Genomic DNA, 23,608 nt, shown 5'->3' with positions numbered 1-23,608 from the left:
AAAAACATAGCTTCAGCTTCTCTCTATTCTTCCACTGGGTTGTCGTAAGCAGCAAAAAAAATCCCTCTGAGCTTTGTCACCTTCAGCTGGTCAAACCCTGCCTGTCCTCATTTGTCCTGTGCTCCAGCCCAGACTACCTTGGAGGCCTCAGCTGGCTTCATTCCCATGCAATGTGATTTGGGGAACCCCAAGCCGAATGCAGCACTTTAGTTGTGGTTCCACAAGCGCTAGGTGGAAGTGAACAATCCCTGTCCTCGACCTGCTGGCTGTCCTTCTGCTCACCCAACCCACAATGAGTTTTACCTCTGTTGAGTTGCATTGCTGACTCCTGTGCAACCTGATGTCCATGAGGACTCTATGAGCTATAGGTGCTTTCTGGCCAGCTGGCCCCCAGCTCATCCTGCAATGTGCATCCCGTCCCAACACAGGATGCTGCATTTGCCTTTGAGCTTCACGGGAGTCCTGTCAGTCCCTTTCTCCAGACTGTTGAAGTCCCTTTCAATAGCAGCCCTGTCTTCTGTTGCTCTCCCCAGTGTGGTTTCTTCTGAAAAAAAAAAAGTGCACTCTACTCTGCCATCCCAAGTTACTAGTGAAGATGTGTAATGGTATTTTCAGCCCCAGCATCGCTCACTGAGGGGTTACCATTAAGAACTGGCCACCAGTTGGGCTTTGTATCGCTGATCACAACCTGTCAATCCAGACAATGTTCCACCAACCTTATCCAGCCTATCAAAGTGGCTAATGGATATTGTGGGAGTGTGTGTCAAAGGCCTTAAACTCAGGGTGTGTATGGTCCCTGCTCTCTTTTATCTGCGCAGCTGATCATCTCATTGGAGAAGGCCATCAGGACAGCACAGCATGATTTGTGCCTGGTAAATCCACACTGGCTGTTTCTGATTACCTTCTTGTCCTTCTTGGGAGGATTTACTCAATGACCTTCCCAGTGACTGAGGGGAGGCTGAGGGGTTCCCCAGATCCTCCTCTCAGGTGTGTGATGTTTTCCTTTTTTTGCCAGTCCTCTGGAACCACCCATGATCACCGCCGTCTTTGGAAGATGATGGAGATGTGCTTTGGCGAGTCAGGTCCATCAGCATGCTCAGATGCATCTCGCCTGGTCCCATGGACCTGCATATTTCTGGTTGACTTAAGCACACCCAAAGTCTACATCCCTTTCCATGGGTAGTGTTTAATGCCACTGGCCTCTGCTCAGAGGAGGGAGGCCAAGAACAGTGATCACCAAGACAGAAGAAGTGGAAACCTTTGCCGTGTCTCTGGTCACTAGAGCTCCTGCCCCACTGAGCAGTGGGACCACAGCTTTCTTAGCCTTCCCAAAGCTCTTTGCTACTTAGAGCAGCCCATCCTGCTGCCCTGCACACCCCTCACACCAATCCAGTTGAGCTCTGGCTCTCCCAGTTCCTCCCTGGGTGCTTGGGCAATGTGTCTGTGTTCCCCAGAGCCTAGCCCCACTCCCACCTCCCTTCCTACATTTGCGTGTGGGATTTGGGATGAGTTGAACTGGAGAGCTGATTTAGATATGCCTGGTACTTTAAGTGTGGTCCTTGTGTAAGTATTTCTGTAACAAGGGGTTCACTAGTTTGTGTGGACTTTCCTGTGAGCAAATCACTGAGTAAAAGGAGGAATGAGGAGCTGATTCCTCCCTTGATAACATGTTGTAAATTAGGAATAGCTGAGCATTAAGATTATGGATTTTTATTCTGGAGCCTCATCAGACCTGGAGCTTTCACAAGAATGCCAACAAGGTAGGGAGGCTCGTGTGAGCACATCAAGCTTGGCTGGTCTTCTGGCAAGGTCCTGGGGCAGCCGATGGTGCTGGCCTCTTCCGCGGGTGCATGAGTCCAGAGAAGATGGAGATTCCCTTTTTACGTGGAGTCACATGGAAAAGATGAGGGGTAGTACAAATTACTCCTTGGGAGATTCTGATTGGACACTAGAGGAAAATTTTTCCCAATGAGAGCTATCAACCGTTGGAATAATCTCCCTAGGGAAAGGGTGGATTCCCCAACATTGAACACTACTAAGATTCAACTGGACAGGGTGCTAGGCCATATTGTGTAGACCACGCTTTTGCCAAAAAGGGTTGGACCAGATGATCCTCGAGGTCCCTTCCAGCCTGGGAGTCTGTGATTCTGTGATTCCAAGAGCCCACAGCAAACTGGTCCCAGGGGCAGCCTCGCTCCCATGCTGCTTCTGCAGCAAGGAAAAGTTGTTTTCATGTTCTAAATTCATTATGTTAAACCCACTTTGTTTGTCCTCATTTCACAGCAGCTGTTTGAATAAAGCAGCCTGCCTCGGTCAGCTCACCAGCGGCAGAAAGATACAGGGGCTTTGGGATCACAGCTCCCAAGGGCATCCCCAGCCCAGAAACATTGCCAGTGATGCAGGTTCCCATGCATCTTGACATTATTTTCCGTGTTTCTATAAGTATCAAATTCTGAGTTCATAACAGCTACTATTTACATTCTTCCAAATGTCAGTACTTTTGGTCCTTGTAATATTCAGAATACCTTTTGCTCTAGTTGCTTTTGCTCTTGTTTTATCGAGCCGTTGTGTTGGAAATGCTCACCTTGCTTGGACTAGTTCAAACACTGAAACAAGCAGCCGGTGAGATCTCTGCTCCCCCTGTAACCCCAACGGGCTCAGGAGGAAGGCTGGCATCACCCTCCAGGGTCCCTTGTGGGATGAGCCCTTCAGAAATATCTTTCTCTTAATTAAAAGTATTGAAGGCCGAGGTCCCAGGTTTCAGTGTATGCTTTGTGGGGGTGTCAAAGCCCACTGTGGGTACCCAGAGCTGTGTTAGCTCTTTGGAAATCCAGCTTGGTAGTTCTGCAAACTGGGCTGCTTTCCCCATGTTTGGGGAGTAAAGAGGCACTGGCCCCAGGTGAAACAACCCCATTTCCTAACTTTAGTTAATATTTTCTGTTTAATGAGTTTCTTTGAAATACAAGGTACCTTTTATTTACATTTTTATTTACTCTGAATATTCAGGTAGTTTTATTTAATGTCTGAAAGCCATTCAGAAAGCTTTTTCCAGCCCATTTTGCATGAAACACCATGTTCCTTCAAAAATCAAATGCATTTTGTAGACATATGGGATGCTTGTGGGAACATAAAATAACAATCTGACAAAATAAACACTAAGTTAAATAAATTCTTAAGTAAAAGAGGTATGGCGTGGTACACTGATTAGCAGAAAGGGGTGTCATTCAACACCCAGACTATATTTGGCTGCAGATCAACATATGCTGATACTTTTCAACTGAATGAGAATGAACTGGATTTTAGGAAAACAATTTTGAAGAGGCAGAAGAAGAGTCACTTGGGTGACACATCACATCTTTGCTGGATTTCAAGCCATGATGCTCAGGAGCTCTTTTGACCTTGCTTTGGGCCTGGCACCTCTTGAGCAGAGGCTGCCTGCTGAAGCTGCCGGGGGTCTTTCATGTGAGGTTTGCTATCAGAGGAGGAATGAGATGAGCTGAGTCTGAGGCTCTGCCATAAATACCAAGCTGCTATTTGATTAGAATAGCTGCAAAGCAAATGCAAGTAGATGTTCAAGACATCTCCAGTACTGTCTCCTGGAGTGTGTTGGCTGAGGCTGCTCCGGGTGTACCAACACCTGGTAGGAGTGTCTGAGCGCCAGTGTGCACCAGGGACAACTGACCCTTCAGAGATACTGTGTTGCACGGGTCCCCCCCTGCATAGAGGCTTTGAGAGCTGTTCCAGCCCAGCAGGAATGGAGCCCTTTGGTTCAGCTCTCTGGGAGCTGTGACGCTCTTAAGGGTCAGCTCCAGCTGTGCTGGTGGCCCTGAAAGTCTCAGGGGGAAACACTCATCAGGAGTTTCTTCTCTTCATTGTGTCAGTCTCTCTGTATCTTCTTTGTGATCCTTTCTGAGTATCCTGTTTTCCTATCCCTTTTCCATCACCTCTTCTCCATTTCTCCATATCTCCTGCAGGTCCCTGCTCTCTGGGTTGGGCTGCATGAACAGTCTGCAGGGTGAGGTTGGGTAACACATCCATCCCTTTCCCCCTGCAGCAGTACTGTCGGCTGGTCCTACCTTGCAGAGAGTGATGCTGAGTGCCTGGGATGGGTGTATGAGCTGTGGCCCATCAGTCACATGCTGTTGCTTCTTCTGCATGGTTGAAGAAATGCACAATTGTTTCTTGCTTGACACAGTATCAAATTTGGCTTCTCTTGAGACTTGTGCACCAGATTGGCCTTCTCTGGAAAGGGAGGCTTTCAGTCAAGCACAGAGGGACTGGGGGATGCTGTTGGATGACAGACGGAACACAAGCCGGCAATGTGTGCTTGCAGCCCAGAAAGCCAAGCATCTGCTGTGCTCCATCCTCAGCAGCGTGACCAGCAGGACAACGGAGGGGATGCTCCCCCTCTGCTCCACTCTCCTCACAATCCCTGGAGCACTGCCTCCAGCTCTGGCATTCCCCAGCACAGGGCAGACATGGACTTGCTAGAGCCGCTCCACAGGAGGCCACCAACATGGTCCAAGGGCTGGGACACTTCTGCTGTGGAGAGTTGGGGTTGTGCAGCCAGGAGACGAGACAGCTCCAGGGAGACCTTCCTGTGGCTGCTCAGTACCTAAAGGGGCTTCTAGGAAAGAGAGAGAGAGACTTGTGACCAGGGTCTGTAGTGACTGGACAAGGGGCAGCAGTTTTAAACTGAACAAGGGTGGGCTTAGGTTGGACATGGGGAAGAAATGTTGTACCCTGAGGGTGGTGAGACCCTGGCCCAGGTTGCCCAGAGAAGCTGTGGGTGCCCCATCCCTGGAGGGGTTCAAGGCCAGGTTGGAGGGGGCTTGGAGCAACCTGGTCTGGTGGGAGGTGTCCCAGCCCAGGGCAGGGGGTGGGACTGTATGGTCTCTGACGGTACCTTCCAACCCAAACTATTCTGTCAGTCCATTATTCTGTGATAAGAGTACCCCTAGGTCCTCAAGAAGTTGCTGCTTTGCTGCAAGAGAAAAAAATGACCCTCGTCTGTACCCCATGTGAGCTCAGAGCTGCAGGGGCTGAGCTCTGCTGAGCTCATGGGTCTAAGGAGCTGCAATGGCCCCTTGGGTTGATCACCCTCGCCACCTTCCCCAACTTCAGGAAGGGTCCACAGCCCATTTCCAGCCACAGTTACATTTTTTAGGGTGACAGAGCATCACATCCATGAAGGGTGACCCACAACACCCCCTTGCCAGCCCTTCCTACCTGGTTCAGCGGAGGGGATGGGAGCACACTGCGGGTAACGGCTGCTGCTGACAGCCATGGAGGGCGAGGAGCTCAGAGTGGTGCGAGGGCAGCCAGCATGGGCAGAGCTGCTGCCCCGGCCCCACTTGGCAGGCATGGCTGGGTCCAAGTCCTGCTGCTGGCAGTTCTTCATGTTGTGCAAGGGCGAATCTCCCAGTTGCAGGTGGGTTTTTTCTGTGCCTTTATAAACAGCCCAGCCACTCCTAAGAACAAGGTGAAGGAAATACATCCCTTTTATAATTGCAAGCAAAACTACCTCCAAACAAAGCCACCAACAACCCCAAAGAGCAGTCCAAAGGCTTTTACATTCTGGCAACCTGATCTAGTGGGAGATGTCCCTGCTTACAGCGGGGGTGTTAGGACTGGATGATCTTTGAATCCCAGCGCACAGAGGCAAGAATGAAATCGCCTGTCATTTATGGGACATAGCGGCAGGGCAAGCTTGTTCCCTCTGTCGATGAGGCTCACATGTGTGAGGTGTTGATCCCAATGGGAACAACAGGACGGGACTGTTCTGTTCCAAGGAACTCAACAGAGTTGGGAAATGAAAAATAATAGGTGACTGCTAAGGAATGGTAAACAGAGGGATCCCAAATCCTCCAACCGAGATCATTCTGTGAGTCTTATGAAACTTGATTTCTGGCATATTGGGAAAGGGCTCATTCAAGAGACATAAGTGTTTGGATGGAGTATGCATGTGATGTTCTGTCCTGACCTTCCTGGGACATCTTCAGGGCTGTTTGCTGTGCTCAGCCTGGCAGCTAGATCAGGGAGCAAGCCAGGCCCCAGAGTGGTTGCTCATGCAGGAGTGAGCTTCCCCCCCAGGGGCAGCAGTCAGCACTGGGGGGGTTAGCATGTTCAGCTGGACCCTGGTCAGCTGTAATTCCAAGGTCTTCTGGTGCATTTCCTAGAAAGTGGAAAGCAGCCTAGTAAGATGAGAGTGCTCTGTGTGCAGTAGGTGACAGCTCTGCCACACCATCCACCCTGGGTTCGCAGCTCTGCAGGCAGCTGCTTGGTTTGGGGCAAGTTTGGTCCATCCTGCACCCGTGCCAGATCCGGCACATCCCAGCAGCGTGCCAGAGGCAAGCAGGGCTCAACCCAGGCACCATTGTGGCCTTGATTCTTGGCTGCTTGGGCAAGTGGTGTGGTGCAAGGAGGGTGCTGCCAGCCATGACCCATGGGTCTGCTACCACCCTAGGTTGTCCTCTGGAGGCTGAAGGCTGTGCTTGGGTCAGGCTTGGGTGGGGAGTGCATCTGGTCCACTCCCTTCGGGGTCATTGTCACCTGCTGCCACCTGCTCCCCTTGTGCTTTGTCACACTCTTCAGAGCAGCTTTTGGGCTGGAAATGCTTTTTGGGCTTCTAGAGGTGTGGGGGGTGCTTAGGGCTGAGCCTTCCTCTGGCTCGGGGGTGGAAGGTCTCTTCCTCAACCCCACTTTCTCTTCCTCTCCACTCTGCAGCACTCGACACTGTCACGCAAGTTCGTGGAGGTGATGTCCGAGTACAATGCCACACAGACCGACTACCGGGAACGCTGCAAGGGCAGGATTCAGAGGCAGCTGGAGATCAGTGAGTAAACCTGGAGGGGGGACACAGCTGGTCTGTGCACACCATGGGGCCACAGCCTGCACCAGCTCTTGCTGGGTCAGAGCGGCTCCTGCAGCTGTGCAGAGCTGCCCCGTGGAAACCCAAGGGTGCATGGGGGCTGTGGGAGCAACTGGGACATGGCTCCTGCTGGAGGATAGACACATGGTGGTACCTTGCATTTCAGTATCAAAATACAGACAACAAAGTGCAAAACTTCCCTTCATGGTTTCTTAAATGCTGCATAGAAAGTGCAGAACACAGGAAGGTAATTTTTTTCCTTGTTTGCTGCTGATTTTGAATTCAAAGTAGCTAGGGGGAATTCGGGACTTCCATGTGTCGCCTTGCCTTTCCTCTGAGTGCTTTTCATTGCGGGGGAACTGAACTAAATACAAAACCAGAGAAGTGAACTCTTAAGATGGGGGCACTCACAGGTCCCAGCTGTTTCCCTTGGTGCAGGAGGAGCACAAGCCTTGATGCCTGCCCCAGGCAGCTCCCTGGACCCAGGACTGGGATGGCTCTTAGCAGCAGTAATAGTGTTTTCTGGCTGAAGGTGGACACCAGGTGACACCTCTGAGGCTGTCACCACCGTGACATTAAGATCTCTCTGCATCATTCACAGTCCATCACTTAGGAGAAATCTGCTCTTACCCATCCACAAAACCTTCTCTCCTGGTTGTTCTTCTGGGCAATTGGTGATACCTGTTTAGTTTTAGAGAAATACAGTCATCTCCCAGCAAAGAAGAACCATACCACCACCATCATCAGGGGAATAAGCAAGCAAGGGAGAACATCGGGTACGCAGAGTTTAAAAGATACTTATTTTTGCAAATAATCTCATGTCAGAGAGGCATTGTGCTCGAAATTAAAGAGTCTGAAGCCTAGTCCAGGTGGCTTTTTTCTCACAAAAGAATGAGTGTTTTTATTCCTTTTCACAACTCAGTGTTGTGAAAGGGAATAAGGTAGGAGATCTGTGAGTCAGGATGGTGCCCATTAAGGTCACCTGTGGGAATGTCCTTCATGAACTGCAAATGCCTGGGAATCTGGGTGCTAGTGGAGGATGGTGGTTTCTGTGGAGGACTAGAAGGTGATTTGGCTCTGCAAGTCTTTCCTCTGTTAAGATTAGTCTTTATGATGTATAATAATAATAGAAATGTTTCACACTGGCTGAATGGAAAGGTTGATTGACATGAGGCTCAACAAAAGCTTGATGTAAAGCAGGATGGTGAGTGTGTCCCTGCTCCAGCTGACTGACTCATTCATCAGCTAACATCATTCTGTAGGTGATACCCAGACACAGGGGTGGCTTGTAATGAAAATAGGAATTTAAGATATGCCTATGCCTCCTTTCTAAGAGGGAAGATTTTAAAGGCCTTAGCCAAGTCCTTAGCTATCTGCAGACCTGAAAGAAACTTTCCTCTTGTTTTTTCTACATCTGGATTTTGGAAGGACTCTGCTGCTCTGCTTAAATTATGGAGATACGTTAAATTATACTTGCCTTTGCTCTGTACATTCTGCCAGGTTGTCGGTGCCTGACAGAGCATTGATGGAACACAAGGAAAAGGCTGCTCAACACTCACCGTGGTGCAGTGGATGGGTGCAGAGGAGATGTCCTAGTTAGTGATAGTGAGGGACATGCTTTCACTTCAGGTGTAAGTGTAGAGCAGATGCAGGATGGCGTCCGTGCTGGGAAGGTATAAAATCCTGTGAACAGTCCTTTGAAAAAGCTGGGTTCCTCTGGACATCAGAAAATCTTTTCTGGCAAAAAGGCTTGTGAAAAGCAACAAGCTTATTGAAGTTTTATCAGGAGTGCTCCTCCTGCATTGTCTCGGCCAGCACCTTCAGTCCCTGCTGCTCTGGGGGCTCTTGAACAGGCTCTTTTGAATGGAGCTCAGCTGGGATGTGGCAACTGCACAAAGCTCTCAAATCCTCAGCTCTCATTTTCAGCTGATGAATCCAAAGATAGAAAGTGCCAGGAGCTCTTGACAGTGAAGCAAATAAATCACTCGGGTTTTGAAAGTGTGAGAGCAGGGACTTCTCAGCTGCTCTGGGGAAGCTCCCAGCGACCGGTGAGCTTCTCCCTCCCAACCTCATCTGCTGCTTGCTCTGGAAGTAGGACAGTTGCAGAAGAAATGGTGATGTAGAGTCACTACCACAGCCTGTAGCCACCCCCTGGGGCTCCTCACAGCCCTCTCAGGATCTGCCCCTTCTCCTTGGGTAGGCACTGCCGTGTCTGTGTGTGCCAAAGTTCGTACCTCAGTGGTCCTTGCTATCACCCCTGCCCGTCCAGCATATGCTGAGCCCGGGAGCCTGTCTGACATGGTGAAGTGGGTATCCTCTCCTCTCCCACTGCTTCTGCCCCAGCCTTAATTGTTGCCCTCACCCTCCCACTTACTCACTTTGCTCCCAAATGCACCGGGACCGCATATGCCATGGAGGGATCACAGGATGCACTGTGTCCTAGGGTTGGTGATGGCAGGATAGGTGCCTGGTGGCTGTCTTCTGCCAGGACTGTGCCTCCCCTGCGTCTGCTGCTGGGAGCTGCACTCCCCAGGCATGAGCCTTGCGCTGCCTGCAGTGGGAGATGTCGCTCCTTCATTTTTTTTCGTCTCTGTTTTGTCCATTATGAGAAATGACATATTTAATCTAATTAAGTTTTGCTCCCAGAGAATTTGAGGGATTGAGGGATTTGAGGTTTGGAGGAGCTTTCTGTGGTGGGTGTGCAGCTTTGAAGCCATGGAGTTGCTGCGCAGATGCTGCTTGTTTTTATGAACAGTTCTGTTATGTGTGAGACTGAGGAGCCAAAAATAAAGCATCTGCCTTCTCCAAAGGCACTGTGAGAATTAAGAAGACTGCATGCCACTGTGTGAGACCAACTTAGTGGATGTGCAGAAAGGCAAGCTGTGGATGCACCCCAAGCTACTCTTGAGCCGGGAGAGTCTGGGGGTTACTCCGGCCCCGGAAGCTCCTCTGGGCAGCCTCAGGTGATCAGGACAGGCTTATTTAGGATTCCTGTGACACTTTTATCTCAGGAATGACCACAGGATTTATCTGAGCTAAAAATGTGAAAATGCCTGCACAGTGCTGGAAGTTGGCCGCTGCAGCCCCCTCCGCCCCCGCGAAGCTCAGGCTGAGAAGAAGAGGTCCTGAGGGACTGGGAGGTGGGTGGGTGGCAGTTTGTGACATGCTGGGCAGGCTTTTATAGATGAAGTCTACTCATCCCCACACCACCACAGGCAGTGCTAGACCTGTCTGAGCCGGGAGATGGCCAAGTGGGTTGGGTCACTCGTACTCATTGCCTCTATTTGCATGGGTGAATGGGGCAGTGATATCCATCTCTCCATGAGTTGTATGGATTTGTATCTAATGAGAGCTTGAAAGCCAGATCCAGACAGAAGATCCCAGCCTTCGGAAGGTGCCTTGCACAGAATCACAGAATGTATCCAGAGAAGGAGACTCCACTCCACCTCTCTGGGCAGCCTGTTCCAGTGTTCTGCCAATCTCAAAGTGAAGAAGTTCCTCCTTGTGTTTAGATGGAACTTCTTATGTTCAAGTTTGTTCCCGTTTCTTCTTGTCTTGTCACTGGGCACCACTGAAAAAAGATCTGCCCCATCTTCTTGACACCCACCCAACACCTATTTATAGGTGTTGATCAGATTCCCCCTCAGTCTTCTAAAAAGACCCAAGTCCCTCAGCCTTTCCTCATCAGAGAGATGCTCCAGGCCCCTCATCATCTTTGTAGCTCTCTGTTGTACTGTACCCTCTCCAGCAGTTCCCTGTCCTTCTTGAACTGGGGAGCCCAGAACTGGACACAGTACTCCAGATGGGGCCTCACCAGGGCAGAGCGGAGGGGGCCTCTCCCTTGGCCTGCTGGTCACACTCTTCCTGATGCATCCCAGGATGCCATTGGCCTTCTTGGCCGCAACAAGGGCACATTGCTGGCTCACGGTCATCCTGTTCCCCAACCTGTACTGGTGCAGGGGGTTATTCCTCCCCAGGTGCAGCGCCCTACACTTGCCCTTGTTGAATTTCATCAGATTCCTCTCTGCCCAACTCTCCAGCCTGTCTGGGTCTCACTGGATGGCAGCACAGCCTTCTGGGGTGTCAGCCACCCCTCCCAGTTCTGTGTCATCAGCAAACTTGCTGAGGGTACATTCCAACCCTTCATCCAGGTCATTGATGAAAATATGAAGAGGACTAGACCCAGTACTGACCCGTCGGGGACCCCACTTGTTACGGACCTTCAAATAGACTCTGTGCCACTGATCACAACCCTCTGAGCTTTGTCTTTCAGCCAGGTTTCAATCGACATCACTGTCCATTCATCTAACCTATGCTTCCTAAGTTTACCTATGAGGGTGCTGTGGGAGACTGTGCCAAAAGCCTTGCTGAAGTCAAGGTAAACAATACCCACCACCCTTCCCTCATCTATCCATCCAATCATGCCATCTTAGAAGGCTATCAGGTTAGTCAGACACGATTTCCCCTTGGTGAATCTGTGTTGACTACTTCTGATAGCTTTCTTTTCCTCCAGATGCTTTGAGATGACACCCAGAATGACCCATTCCATCATCTTTCCAGGGATGGAGGTGAGGCTGACCGGCCTGTAGTTTCCCGGGTCCTCCTTCTTGCCCTTTTTGAAGACTGGGATGACATTGGCTTTCCTCCAGACCTCAGCCACCTCTCCTGTTCTCCAGGACCTTTCAAGGATGATGGAGAGCAGCCCAGCAATGACTTCCACCATCTCCCTCAGCACTCATGGGTGCATCCCATCAGGACCCATGGACTTGTGGAACACTTAACTGTTCTCTATCTTGGTTTTCCTCAACCAAGGGGAAGTCTTCTTTCATCCAGACTTTCTCTGTTTCCTCCAAAGTGCATGAAGAACACTTGTCTGGAGAACAAGTCCTATGAGGAGAGGCTGAGGGAACTAGGCATGTTTAGTTTGGAGAAGAGGAAGCTGAGGGGAGACCTCATTGCCCTCTACAACTACCTGAAAGGAGGTTGTAGAGAGGCAGGTGTTGGCCTCTTCTCCCAAAGGACGAACGACAAGACCAGAGGAAATGGTCTGAAGTTGCGGCAAGGGAGATTTAGATTAGATATCAGAAAGAATTACTTTACTGAGAGAGTGGTCAGGCACTGGAACAGCCTGCCCAGGGAGGTGGTGGAGTTGCCATCCCCGGAGATATTTAAGAAACGTGTAGCTGCGGCACTTCAGGGCATGCTCTTTGTGGTGGGGTGGTGGGTGTTTTTTTTTTTTTTTTTTTTTTTTTTTTTTTTTTTTTTTTTTGTGGTTGGACTCGATGATCTCAGAGGTCCCTTCCAACCACTAAGATTCTGTGATTCTGTGAAGCCAGAGGGCTGGCCTGAGCAGTAAAACTGAAGCAAAGGCGGCATTAACAACTCTGCCTTCTCTGCATCCTCTGTCACCACGGCACCTGTCTCATTCAACAGTGGGCCCACTTTTTCTCTTGTTTTCCTTTTGTCTCCAATATACTTGACAAAACCCTTCTTGTTGACTTTGACATCCCTTGCCAGTTTCAATTCCAAGGAGGCCTTGGCTTTCCTTATTTCATCCCTGCATACTCTGACGGCATTCTTGTAACCTTCCCGAGTGGTCGGTCCCTTCTTCCACTCAGTGTAAACTTCCTTCATCCACTTGAGCTTTTTCAGAAGCTCCCTGCTCAACCTCTCCTGCTTCCCTTACCTGATTTTTTTTTAATTAGGGATGCACCAATCCTGAGCTTGGAGAAAGAGATATTTGAATATCGTCCAGCTCTCTTGAGCCCCCCTACCTTCCAGAGCCCTAACCCATGGGATATCTCCAAGCATTTTCTTGAAGAGTTAGCCCTCCTGAAATCCAAGGTTTCAGTCCTACTTGATGTTTTGCACATATTACCCACCATCCTGAACTCTATATTTTCATAGAATCATAGAATCATTTAGGTTGGAAAAGACCCTTGGGATCATCGAGTCCAACCATCAACCCTACTGTATAAAGTTCTCCCCTACACCATATCCCCCAACACCACATCTAAACGACTCTGAAACACATCCAGGGATGGCAACGCAACCACCTCCCTGGACAGCCTATTCCAATGCCCAATCACTCTTTCTGTGAAAAATTCTTTCCTAATGTTCACTGTAGCCAAGGCTATCCCCAACCTTAATGTCCTCCACCAGTCCCTCTTTGTCAATACTAGGTCCAGTAGTACACCTCTCCTTGTTGGCTTTTCCAGCACTCGAGCCAAGAAGCTATTATCAATACACTGGAGGAACCTGCTGGACTGTGCATGTCTGGCTGTGTAACCTTCCAGAGTGATTGAAGTCCCCCATGAGAACCAAGGCCTGTGATTGCGAGGCTACTTTGAGCTGACTGTAAAAGGTCTCATCAACTTCCCCATCCTGATCAGGTGGCCTGTAATAAATTCCCACAACAGTGTCCCTCGTATTGGCCTTCCCCCCAATCCTCATCCACAAGCTGACCCCAGGAAGGGCTTTAGGGACATCTCCTCACACTCTATCCATAACTTAACATAGAGGGCAACACCTCCGCCCCTCCTTCCTTGCCTATCCCTTCTGAACAGCTTGCAGCCCTCAATAGCCACACTCCAGTCATAGGATTTGTCTCACCAGGTTTCAGTGATGGTGATCATATCCTTCCAGCAGCATAGTAGCTTCCAACTCCTCCTGTTTGTTGCCTGTGCTGCGTTCATTTGTGTAGAGGCACTTCATCTGGGCTGTTGGCTGTGCTGCCTTCTTAGGGGAACACCCCTTGAGGTGTCTGACAGGAGTTTCTCTGTTGACTTCAACTACCTCAGGAGCTGCTGGTTCATCTCCATAAGACTTTGACTGCAGTGCAGCATCACCAGCATACCTCAGGGCTACAGGCTGAAGGCCCGTACTAGCACCCTGTCCCTCTAACCCCGATGAGATACCCTACAGCTTGTCGCAGACAAGCCTGATATTATTACCTCCCTCCCCTTTCACATCTACTTTAAAGCTCTGACAATCAGCCCTGCAATCTCTTGTGCAAGAATCCTCTTCCCCCTTTGAGAGAGGTGTCTCCCATTTCATCTCAACAAGCCCAGTGCTGTATTGGCCAATCCATTGTCAAATAAACCAAAGTTATGGCGGTGACACCAGTCATGGAGCCATGTATTAATCGACTGGATCCATCTGTTGCTCGCAGCATCATTGCCTGCAATTGCAAGGAGTGACAAAAAAATAACTTGTGCCCCAGTTTCCCTTCCCAGCCCTCCCAACTCCCTGAAGTCTCTTTTTATTGCTCGTGGACTGCGAAGCGCAGCTTCCTCTGCACCTACATTGAAAATCAATAATGGATAATAGTCCAGGGATCTCACTAAACCAGGAAGATTCCTGGTGACATCCTTAACCCAGACTCCAGGAAGACAGCAGGCTTCTCTCTGAGCCGGGTCCACTGCGCATTGGGCCCTCTGTCCCCCTCAGGTAGGAGTCACCAACAACTGTAACTCTTCTTTTTCTCCTTGTGGGTGTGATGGTGATCTGGGGCGTATGCTTTTTTGACTGAGGAGGCATCTGTGGTGTAGAGTGCCCATTGTCTACTTCCTCACTTGACTGGCCTTCCTCATCCAGTACCTCGTATCTGTTCTTCAGAGTTACTGGGCAGGGCGAGGTGGGCAAGGGGGGAGTTCTTCTGCTGCCCTGACCATGAACCTGTCTCCATTCACTCTTTTCATTTATGCTTCTGCCTTCAGCCTGACCTGGGCTGAGTACAGGGGTTATTAGACCCTGGCTGCTTTCCTCCCTAATGCACCTCAACCTTTTAACTCTGCCACCAGGCTGAGCAGATCATTCACCTGTTCACAGCAGTTCTCGTAGCTGCTACCCGATACCAGTAAAAGGTCCTGGCACTCCCTGCAGCCTGTGACCTAGACATCCGCAAGCTTGTGTGGGAGCTCTGTCTGGGTTCCCACATCTATTCTGGTTGAGGTTGAGAGCATGACTGGTGTCCTCAGTGTTTCCAACCTGAGAGTTGTTGCTCTGTGGGTGCTTGTGCAGCCCTGCTGTTGGGAGGAGGGACGCTGCGAGATGAAGTCCAGCTGAGCTGTTATAGTTCATTCAGCCATGGCTTGTTTGACTTCTGCAGCCACAAGATGCCTGAAGTCTTCCCTATTTGTAGAGTGTCTGGCATCCAGAATCGGGAATACTGGTGTTCAAGGCCAGCTGGGTGATGAGTGTGAGCTGGGCCACTGGAGGCTTCCCTGGGAGCTTCCTCAGGGTCCTGCATGGATGGAGCTGCTCCTGCCCCATCCCCTGGGAGCTGGTCGCTGGAGACCATCACTCCATCCAGCTGGGCATCACAGGACTGTGCAGTGGCCTTGAAGTGGAAAGTCTCTTCAATAGCTTCATGTCTCTGCCTGTCCCAGAGCTTCTGATGGCCCTGCTGCACCATGACCTGTGTATCGTCTCTCATCATTCTCTCCTTGCCAATTCAGGGCTGAGTTTACTTCTCCCTCTGTGCTGCAGCTCCCAGCAATGCTCTGTGGTGCTTTGCTCATTGGCAGAGCTGCTTCTCCCCAGGAAACTTTAATTTCTAGAGATGCCAAATAAGAAGCAGATGTACTCTGGAGCTCTCTGGGGGGACAGAAGTCCAGTTCTCATGATTTTCCAATGTTTTGCCGAGGTTCAGGCCAGGGTTTTCTCTCAGGCTCTTGCCCCATTGTGGGCACCTTGCATTGACTCAGTCCTTTCATTCCCATTTGTGGCTGTGCATTAGCTCTGTGGTTATGTGGGCAGCAGATCAACCAAGTATCTAGCACACTTTCATCTGATTTTATTGCTGTTCAGGAGCTAATGATAGCCTTTCCAAACCAGGAAACCTAGCCAGAAGGCAGAGTCCCCTGGGAAGTCCTCGGGGGTCCTGCAGGTTGGTTGTACAGCTTTGGCAAGCATTGTGCTGGACAGCATGGGCGAGATGCAGCCTCCGGGCCTCCAGGGTGAGCATTAAAGCAAGCCCTTCCTGACCAGCTATGGCCTTGGCCAGACCTGCACTGTCTGGCTGGTTGTGAATCCATGTGAAGTCTTTGCTCTCACCTCAGCTTTTACCAGCCCCATGATCTGCAACAGGGGAACAGGGCAGTGAGGAGGTGGTAAAAGCCAGAATGAGAATGTGTATCCTGCATCCCATCCCGCCTCTGCCTGCAAGAGACATGGCATCTCCTGGAGCTGATCCTATTGCTTGCCCTTGGGGTTGTCTTCAAATTTGGTTGAATTGGCCAGAGCAAGTAGCCCTTGATGCGCTATGTCTGGCATGCTCCTCCTTGTCACTGTGCCAGTGACTTCTCAGAGTTGAGCACATGTTGAATGGAGGGTTTGTAAATTTGTGCTGTTCAAGCCCTTGTTCTCCCTTCATGGAACCAGGGCAGTTTCAGCTGAGAGCAAGGAGTTAACAGGCAGGAAGCGGGTCGCCCCTTGTGAGAGTGATGCTCTGTAACTGTGGCTGGAAATGGGCTGTGGACCCTTCCTGGAGCTGGGGAAGGTGGGGAGGGTGATCAGCCCAAGGGGATGTTGGCATTATGCTGCTCCTTAGACCCATGAGTGCACAGACGGCAGAGCTAAGCCCTCATCTGCAGCTCTGAGCTTGCACAGGGAAACAGATGGGGGTCAGATTGTTCTCTTGCTGCAAAGTGCCAGTTTCTCAAGGCTTTAGGGACACTAACAGATCTTAGTTGTCTAGAGCAGCCTCACACAGAATTTCTGCCTCTGCCAAGGGATAGAGATGGGTTGAGGAGCTGTGTAAGATCAGGCCTGGGCGACCCAGCCCATATCTGAGCCATACTGCAGAGGTCTTCAACCCTGACTCTGGTCCTGTTCTTGGGGTTAGGCTCAGGTCCAAGATACCTTGTCTCCAGCCCTGTCTCCTGGGACTTTGGATCTTTGTTGTAGTCATGTGGTCTGGGTTGGAAGGGACCTAGGTTAGAAGAGGTCAACCTTCAAAGTTGATCCAGTCCAACCCCCCTGCTGTGGGGCAGGGGTCCCTGACCTCTGGCTCCAGCTGCTTCTCTTTGCAGTCCAAGCATGGAAGAGCAAGTTGCATCTCCTCTCCCTCTCTGGTTCTTGGTGCCAACCTCTCACACATGGATCATCTCGCTGCTGTGTTTGGCAAGTCCCTTTTCTTCTTCTTTATAAGTTTTACTGTACTTTTAAAAGATGTTCTTAAGGTCTGCTCTGCCCACTATTTGGTCTCCTTGCAATACGCAGCTGGATTTGAAGATGCCCTGTTTGCTGAGGAGAAGCGATGAGCTGTGGGATGGGCTCCCCGCTGGGCCACTTAGCAGAGTTCCTCCCTCCACCCGCCATACCACAGTGGGAAGCAGGCTCATTTGATGCTCCTTGTGTCTGTCGCAGGCAACTTACCTGTCCCCTGAGAGTTACAGCAGAAGAAACTGCTGCTGGGAGATCCCAAGGCTGGGAATCTTGGTGGCACTGTCCTGGTGCTCTCCCTCACCATCTGGGCCACCATTCTCTGCATCTTCCTGTTGAGTGTGTAGTCTCGGGGAGATCTGGGTGCTCCAGTTCCTACACAAACCAGAGTTTGCCATGACCTGGATCACTGGCCTAGGAGCTGTCCCATTACCTTGAAAGCTTGGTGTCTGTACACACCAGGACCAAGCTGATTCCATTTTACTCTTCCCGTGCATCCCAGACTGCCTCTCCCAAGCACCTGCCAGACAACCCTGGATGTGCTAGGAACACTGCTGACTCCTGTAGGGTCTGTGCCCTGGATCCCTGCTGTGAGAGCCAGCTGGGCTGTGCTCACAGTGTCACTGAGCCATTCCTATCAGTTATTAAAATAAAAACTCCATTAGCTTTTTAGACTATGAAATATTAGTCACATAATAATTGAGGAATTCCTTCCTGGCTGTGGGCAGTTAACTTGCAGAGTAAGTATTTCATTTCAAGAAAACCAATGAAAGAAAAATTTTGCTTTAAGGACTGTCCATTTTTCCCTCTTGGCCACTGTTTTTCCTCTTGTTCTTTTTTTCTTGTTCATTTCTGCACCCTGCCACCCTTCCTGGTCTTGGCACTGTGGTTATCACATGGCCTGGAAGGCATCCAGAAAGCTTTGTTACCTGCTTGGGATGAGGAGGCTGCACATTCCTGGCCCAGCCATAGGTGTAAACCCTGTTGGTCAGGTGGGAAAATTAGCAGATAACCAAGCCTTTGTACTGAAGTTTCCTGCTCATTGGGCATGTGTGCTTGGGTTTATTTCCTCTGCCTTTGTGCAGCCTCCTGGTCCCAGGAGACAGCAAACAACCTCCACATGGTGCTGGTAACATTGCCTGGAGTCTGCGGACTCCCACATGTTCCTGCTGCTTTCACCTCCAATATCTGCTGATATGGCATCGTTGTCCTGAGACAAAGCCAGAAGTGCTCTTTCCCAGTCATGAACGCTCAGAGTGCCCATGCGTGTGGGGCCCCAGCAAAGAGCAGAGCACACTAGATCTCAGTGGTCTTCTTGTTTCTGCATCTCAGGGCAAGAGAATCATAGACTTACACAACTGGAGCACTGCAATCGATGGCTACCAACTCTTCAGAAGGGATAGACAAGGAAGGAGAGGTGGTGGGGTGGCCCTCTGTTAGAAACACATTTGAATGCCTAGAACTTAATAATGGGAATGACAGTGTAGAGTGTTTATAGGTTAGAATCAAGGGGAAGGACAACAAGGCGGATATCATGGTGGGAGTTTATTACAGACCCCCAAACCAGGATGTAGAAATCGATGAAATATTCTATCAGCAACTGGCAGAGCTTTTGCAATCACGTGCCCTTGTTCTCGTGGGGGACTTCAACTTCCCAGATATCTCCTGGGAATACAACACGTCAGAGAGGGAACAATCCAGGAGGTTCTTAGAGTGTGTGGAGGATAACTTCCTCATGCAGCTGGTAAGTGGGCCGACCAGGGAACTGCCCTCCTGGACCTGCTCCTTATGAACAGGGAGGAACTTGGGGGGGGAGTAAAGGTTGGAGGCTGTCTAGGGCACAGTGACCATGAGATGATTGAGTTCTCGATCCTTGGAGAAACAAGGAGAGGGGTTACTAAAACTGCCACCTTAGACTTCCGGAGGGCAAACTTTGATCTCTTCAGAAGACTGCTAGACAAAATCCCTTGGGAGGCTGCCCTGAAGGATATAGGAGTCCAGGAAGGATGGACATACTTCAAGAAAGAAGTCTTAAAGGCACAGGAGCCTTTAAGCTGTCCACGTGTGCCGAAAAAACAAGTAGGCGAGGAAGAAGACCAGCCTGGCTAAATAGGGACCTTTTGCTGGATCTCAGAAACAAAAGAAGAGTCTTCAACCTTTGCAAGAGGGAGCAGGCCTCTCACAAAGACTATAAAGAGGTAGTGAAGTTATGCAGGGAGAAAATTAGGAGAGCCAAAGCTCAGCTAGAGCTCAGTCTAGCTACAGCTGTCAAGGATAATAAAAAATGTGTCTATAAATTCATTAACAGCAAAAGGAGGATTAGGGAAAATCTCCCTCCTTTATCAGATGCAGAGGGAAACATAGTCACAAAGGACGAGGAAAACGCCTACTTTGCCTCAGTCTTTAGCAGTGGAACTAGCTGTTACCTGGACATCCAGCCTCATGAGCTAGGAGACATGGAGGGGAAGCAGAATGAGGGCATCACAATTAAAGAGGAAGAGATCAGTGACCTGCTATGCTGTTTGGATGCACGGGGGACCAGATGGGCTACGCCCAAGAGTGCTGAAAGAGTTGGCAGACATGCTCGCCAAACTGCTTTCCATTATTTACATGAAGTCATGGCTAACTGGGGAGGTCCCAATGGACTGGAGGGTGGCAAATGTAACACTCATCTACAAGAAAGGCAAAAAGGAGGATCCAGGAAACTATAGATCTGTCAGCCTGACCTCGATACGAGGGAAGGTCATGGAGCAGGTAATCTTGAGTGCCATCACAAACCATATAATGGACAACCATGGGATCAGGCCTAGTCAGCATGGGTTTATGAAAGGCAGGTCCTGCCAGATGGACCTGCTCATCTTCTATGACAAGATGACCTGATTATTGGATGAGGCTGTGGATATTATCTACCTGGACTTTCAAAAAGCATTCGACACTGTTCCCCATAGAATTCTAGTGGAAAAACTAGCCACACATGGCCTGGGCAAGCATACAATCTGCTGGATCAAGCACTGGCTGTCTGGATGGTCCCAAGGAGTGGTGCTCAATGGAGTTAAATCCAGCTGGTGGCCGATCACAAGTGGTGTTCCCCAGGGCTTGAGTGTTGGGATGATTTCTGTTTAATATCTTCATTGATGATCTTGATAATCATAGAATCATAGAATTGCCCAGGCCGGAAGGGACCTCCAAAGGTCATCTAGTCCGATCTCCCCGCAGTCAGCAGGGACACCCCCAACTAGACCAGGTTGCCCAGGGCCTCGTCGAGCCTCTCCTTGAATATCTCCAGGGATGGGGCCTCAACCACCTCCCTGGGCAACCTGTTCCAGTGCTCCACCACCCTCACAGTGAAGAATCCTCTCCTAATCTCCAGTCTAAATCTGTTCCCCTCCAGCTTGAAGCCATTGCCCCTCGTCCTGTCACTGCAGGCCTTTCTAAACAGGTTCTCCCCAGCCTTACTGTAGGCTCCCTTCAGGTACTGGAAGGCTGCTATTAGGTCTCCCCGGAGCCTCCTCTTCTCCAGGCTGAACAACCCCAGCTCCCTCAGCCTGTCCTCGTAGCAGAGGTGCTCCATCCCCCAGATCATCCTTGTGGCCCTCCTCTGGACCTGCTCCATCAGGTCCATGTCCTTCTTATATTGAGGGCTCCAGACCTGCACACAATACTCCAGGTGAGGTCTCACCAGAGCAGAGTAAAGTGGAAGAATTACCTCTCTGGACCTGCTGGCAACGCATCTTTTGATGCAGCCCAGGATGCGATTGGCCTTCTGGGCTGCAACTGCACACTGCCTGCTCATGTCCAGCTTCTCATCCACCAGCACCCCCAAGTCTCTTTCCTCAGGGCTGCTTTCCAATACCTCACCCCCTAGTTTGTATTGGTGGCGAGGATTGTTCCGGCCCAGGTGCAGAACCTTGCATTTGCTCTTGTTGAACCTCATGAGGTTCCCCTGGGCCCACCTCTCCAGCCTGTCCAGGTCCTTTTGGATGACATCCCATCCCTCTGGTGTATCGACAACACCACACAGCTTGGTGTCGTCCGCAAACTTGCTGATGGTGCCTTTAATCCCCCTGTCTATATCATTGATAAAAATGTTAAACAGTATTGGCCCCAGCACGGACCCTTGAGGAACACCACTTGTGACTGGTCTCCATCTGGACTTTGAGCCATTGAGTACCACCCTCTGGATGCGACCATCTAGCCAGTTCCTTATCCACTGAACAGTCCACCCATCAAATCCGTACCCCTCCAATTTGGCAATCAGGATGTTGTGGGGGACCGTGTCAAAGGCCTTACAGAAATCCAGATAGATCACATCCATAGGTTGCCCCTTGTCTACTGACCAAGTCACTTTATCATAGAAGGCCACTAGGTTAGTCAGGCAGGACCTGCCCCTAGTAAAGCCATGTTGGGTGTCCTGGATCACCTCCCTGTCCTTCATGTGCCCAAGCATGGCATCTAGGAGGATCTGTTCCATGATCTTCCCAGGCACAGAGGTGAGACTGACAGGTCGGTAGTTCCCAGGGTCCTCCTTTCTACCCTTTTTAAAAATGGGTGTGATGTTCCCCTTCTTCCAGTCTGCAGGGACTTCACCTGACTGCCATGATTTTTCAAATATCATGGAAAGTGGTTTGGCAACTACATCAGCTAGTTCCTTCAGGACTCTGGGATGTATCTCATCAGGTCCCATGGACTTGTATATCTTCAGGCTCCTGAGTTGATCTCGTACCTTGTCTTCACTTACAGTGGGAGGGACCTTGTCACCCTGGTCTCCAACTTTTTTGTCATCAACACAAGAACTAGGAGGAAGGGGGTTACCAGTGAAGACCGAGGCAAAGAAGTCATTGAGAACTTCTGCCTTCTCCTCATCTGTTGATACAAGTTCCCCACTGTTGCACATCAGGGGGGGTACATTTTCTTTAACCTTCCTTTTCTGGTTAACGTACCTGTAGAAGCCTTTCTTATTTTTCTTTACGTCCCTTGCCAAGTTCAGTTCTAGCTGTGCCTTGGCCTTCCTGACCTCATTCCTACACATCTTGGCAGCATCCCTATACTCTTCCCAGGATGCCTGTCCCTTCTTCCATTTCCTGTGTAGCCCCATCTTGCCCCTTAGTTTGACCAGCAGGTCTTGGCTCAACCATGGTGGTCTCTTGCCCTCCTTGCCCATTTTCCTACATGTGGGGATTGAGATCTTTTGTGCTCTATAGAGAGCATCCTTAAAGATCTGCCAGCTCTGTTCCGCTCCCTTGCCCCTGAGGGCCATTTCCCATGGGGTCCTATATACCAACTCCTTGAAAAGCTGGAAGTTTGCTTTCTTGAAATTTAGAGTCCTAACTGTGCTTCTCGTGGGCTTCAAACTCCTTAGGACAGTGAACTGCACTAGGGCATGATCACTGCAGCCCAGGCTACCTTCAATTTTGACATCCCTGATGATTTCACTTGCATTTGTGACCAACAGGTCCAACAATGCATTTCCTCGAGTAGGGCTGTTAATTTCTTGTCACAGGAAGTTGTCATCTAGGCACTCTAGGAGCTTCCTGGATTGTCTGCAGCCAGCTGTGTTGGTTTTCCAGCAGATGTCGGGGTGGTTAAAATCCCCCAGCAGGATGAGAGCCTGTGATCGTGATGCCTCCTCAAGCTGGAGTAAGAAGGCATCATTGACAGGCTCTGCCTGGTCAGGCGGCCTGTAGTAGACTCCTACCACAAGGCTCCCTTTGTTGTCCCAATCCCTAATTCCTACCCATAAATTTTCGACCTGGTCATTGCTACTCTTTAGCAACAACTCTTCACATTCTAGCCACTTCTTTACATAGAGGGCAACACCTCCACCCCTTCTTCCTCTCCTATCCCTTCTGAACAGCTTGTACCCGTCGATGGCCACACTCCAGTCATAGGAGTCCTCCCACCAAGTTTCCGTAATTGCTACTATGTCATAGCTTTCCTGTAGCAGGATAGCTTCCAGTTCCTCCTGCTTGTTGCCCATGCTGTGTGCATTGGTGTAGAGACACTTCAGCTGGTCTGCTGGCCGTGTCACGTTCTTAGAGGGACGCTCCACTGATCCCCCAAGACGCTTTGTGGCTGCAACCCTCCTGTCTCCTATTACCTCAGAGGCTCTTGATCCAGTTCTGCAAGACCTTGCCTTTGATGCAGTGTTCACAGCATGCGTTAGTGCAACAGGTTGGAGGCCCTTGCTATCACCCCATCCTTTGAACCCTAGTGTGTCTTCCTGCCACTTGCCACAGACCATTCCGATACTATCATTATTTCTTGCTTCAAGCACAGTGGCAGGCTGGAGGCTATCCTTAGGCTCATCTCTAGTGCTCCTGTATTTAACCCCCTCCCCCTTCGAGCCTAGTTTAAAGCCCTTTTGACAAGCCATGCCAACTTATGTGCCAGGATCTTCCTGCCCCTCTGAGACAGATGTTCCCCATCTGTTACTAGCAGACCCCATGCCGTATGAACATAATGACATAGAGTGGTGTATCATAGTTCCGATACTATCATTATTTCTTGCTTCAAGCACAGTGGCAGGCTGGAGGCTATCCTTAGGCTCATCTCTAGTGCTCCTGTATTTAA

At 50.2% G+C, this 23,608-nt stretch overlaps 1 protein-coding gene across 1 annotated transcript in view; it reads left to right on the top strand.

Annotated features, from left to right (window-relative positions):
- Positions 1-23,608, top strand: part of STX1A (syntaxin 1A) — a 93,405-nt gene that overhangs the window by 61,198 nt on the left and 8,599 nt on the right. Inside the window, exon 5 of the mRNA XM_014959709.1 lies at positions 6,727-6,835. Coding sequence (XP_014815195.1) covers positions 6,727-6,835 — 109 coding nt within the window. The remainder of the gene's footprint in view (positions 1-6,726; positions 6,836-23,608) is intronic.

The sequence above is a fragment of the Calidris pugnax genome, unplaced genomic scaffold (assembly GCF_001431845.1).
Source record: "Calidris pugnax isolate Ruff unplaced genomic scaffold, ASM143184v1 scaffold461, whole genome shotgun sequence".
Taxonomy (NCBI): domain Eukaryota; kingdom Metazoa; phylum Chordata; class Aves; order Charadriiformes; family Scolopacidae; genus Calidris; species Calidris pugnax.
The sequence above is the reverse complement of the archived record's forward strand: the minus strand, read 5'-3'. Positions and strand labels throughout refer to the sequence as shown.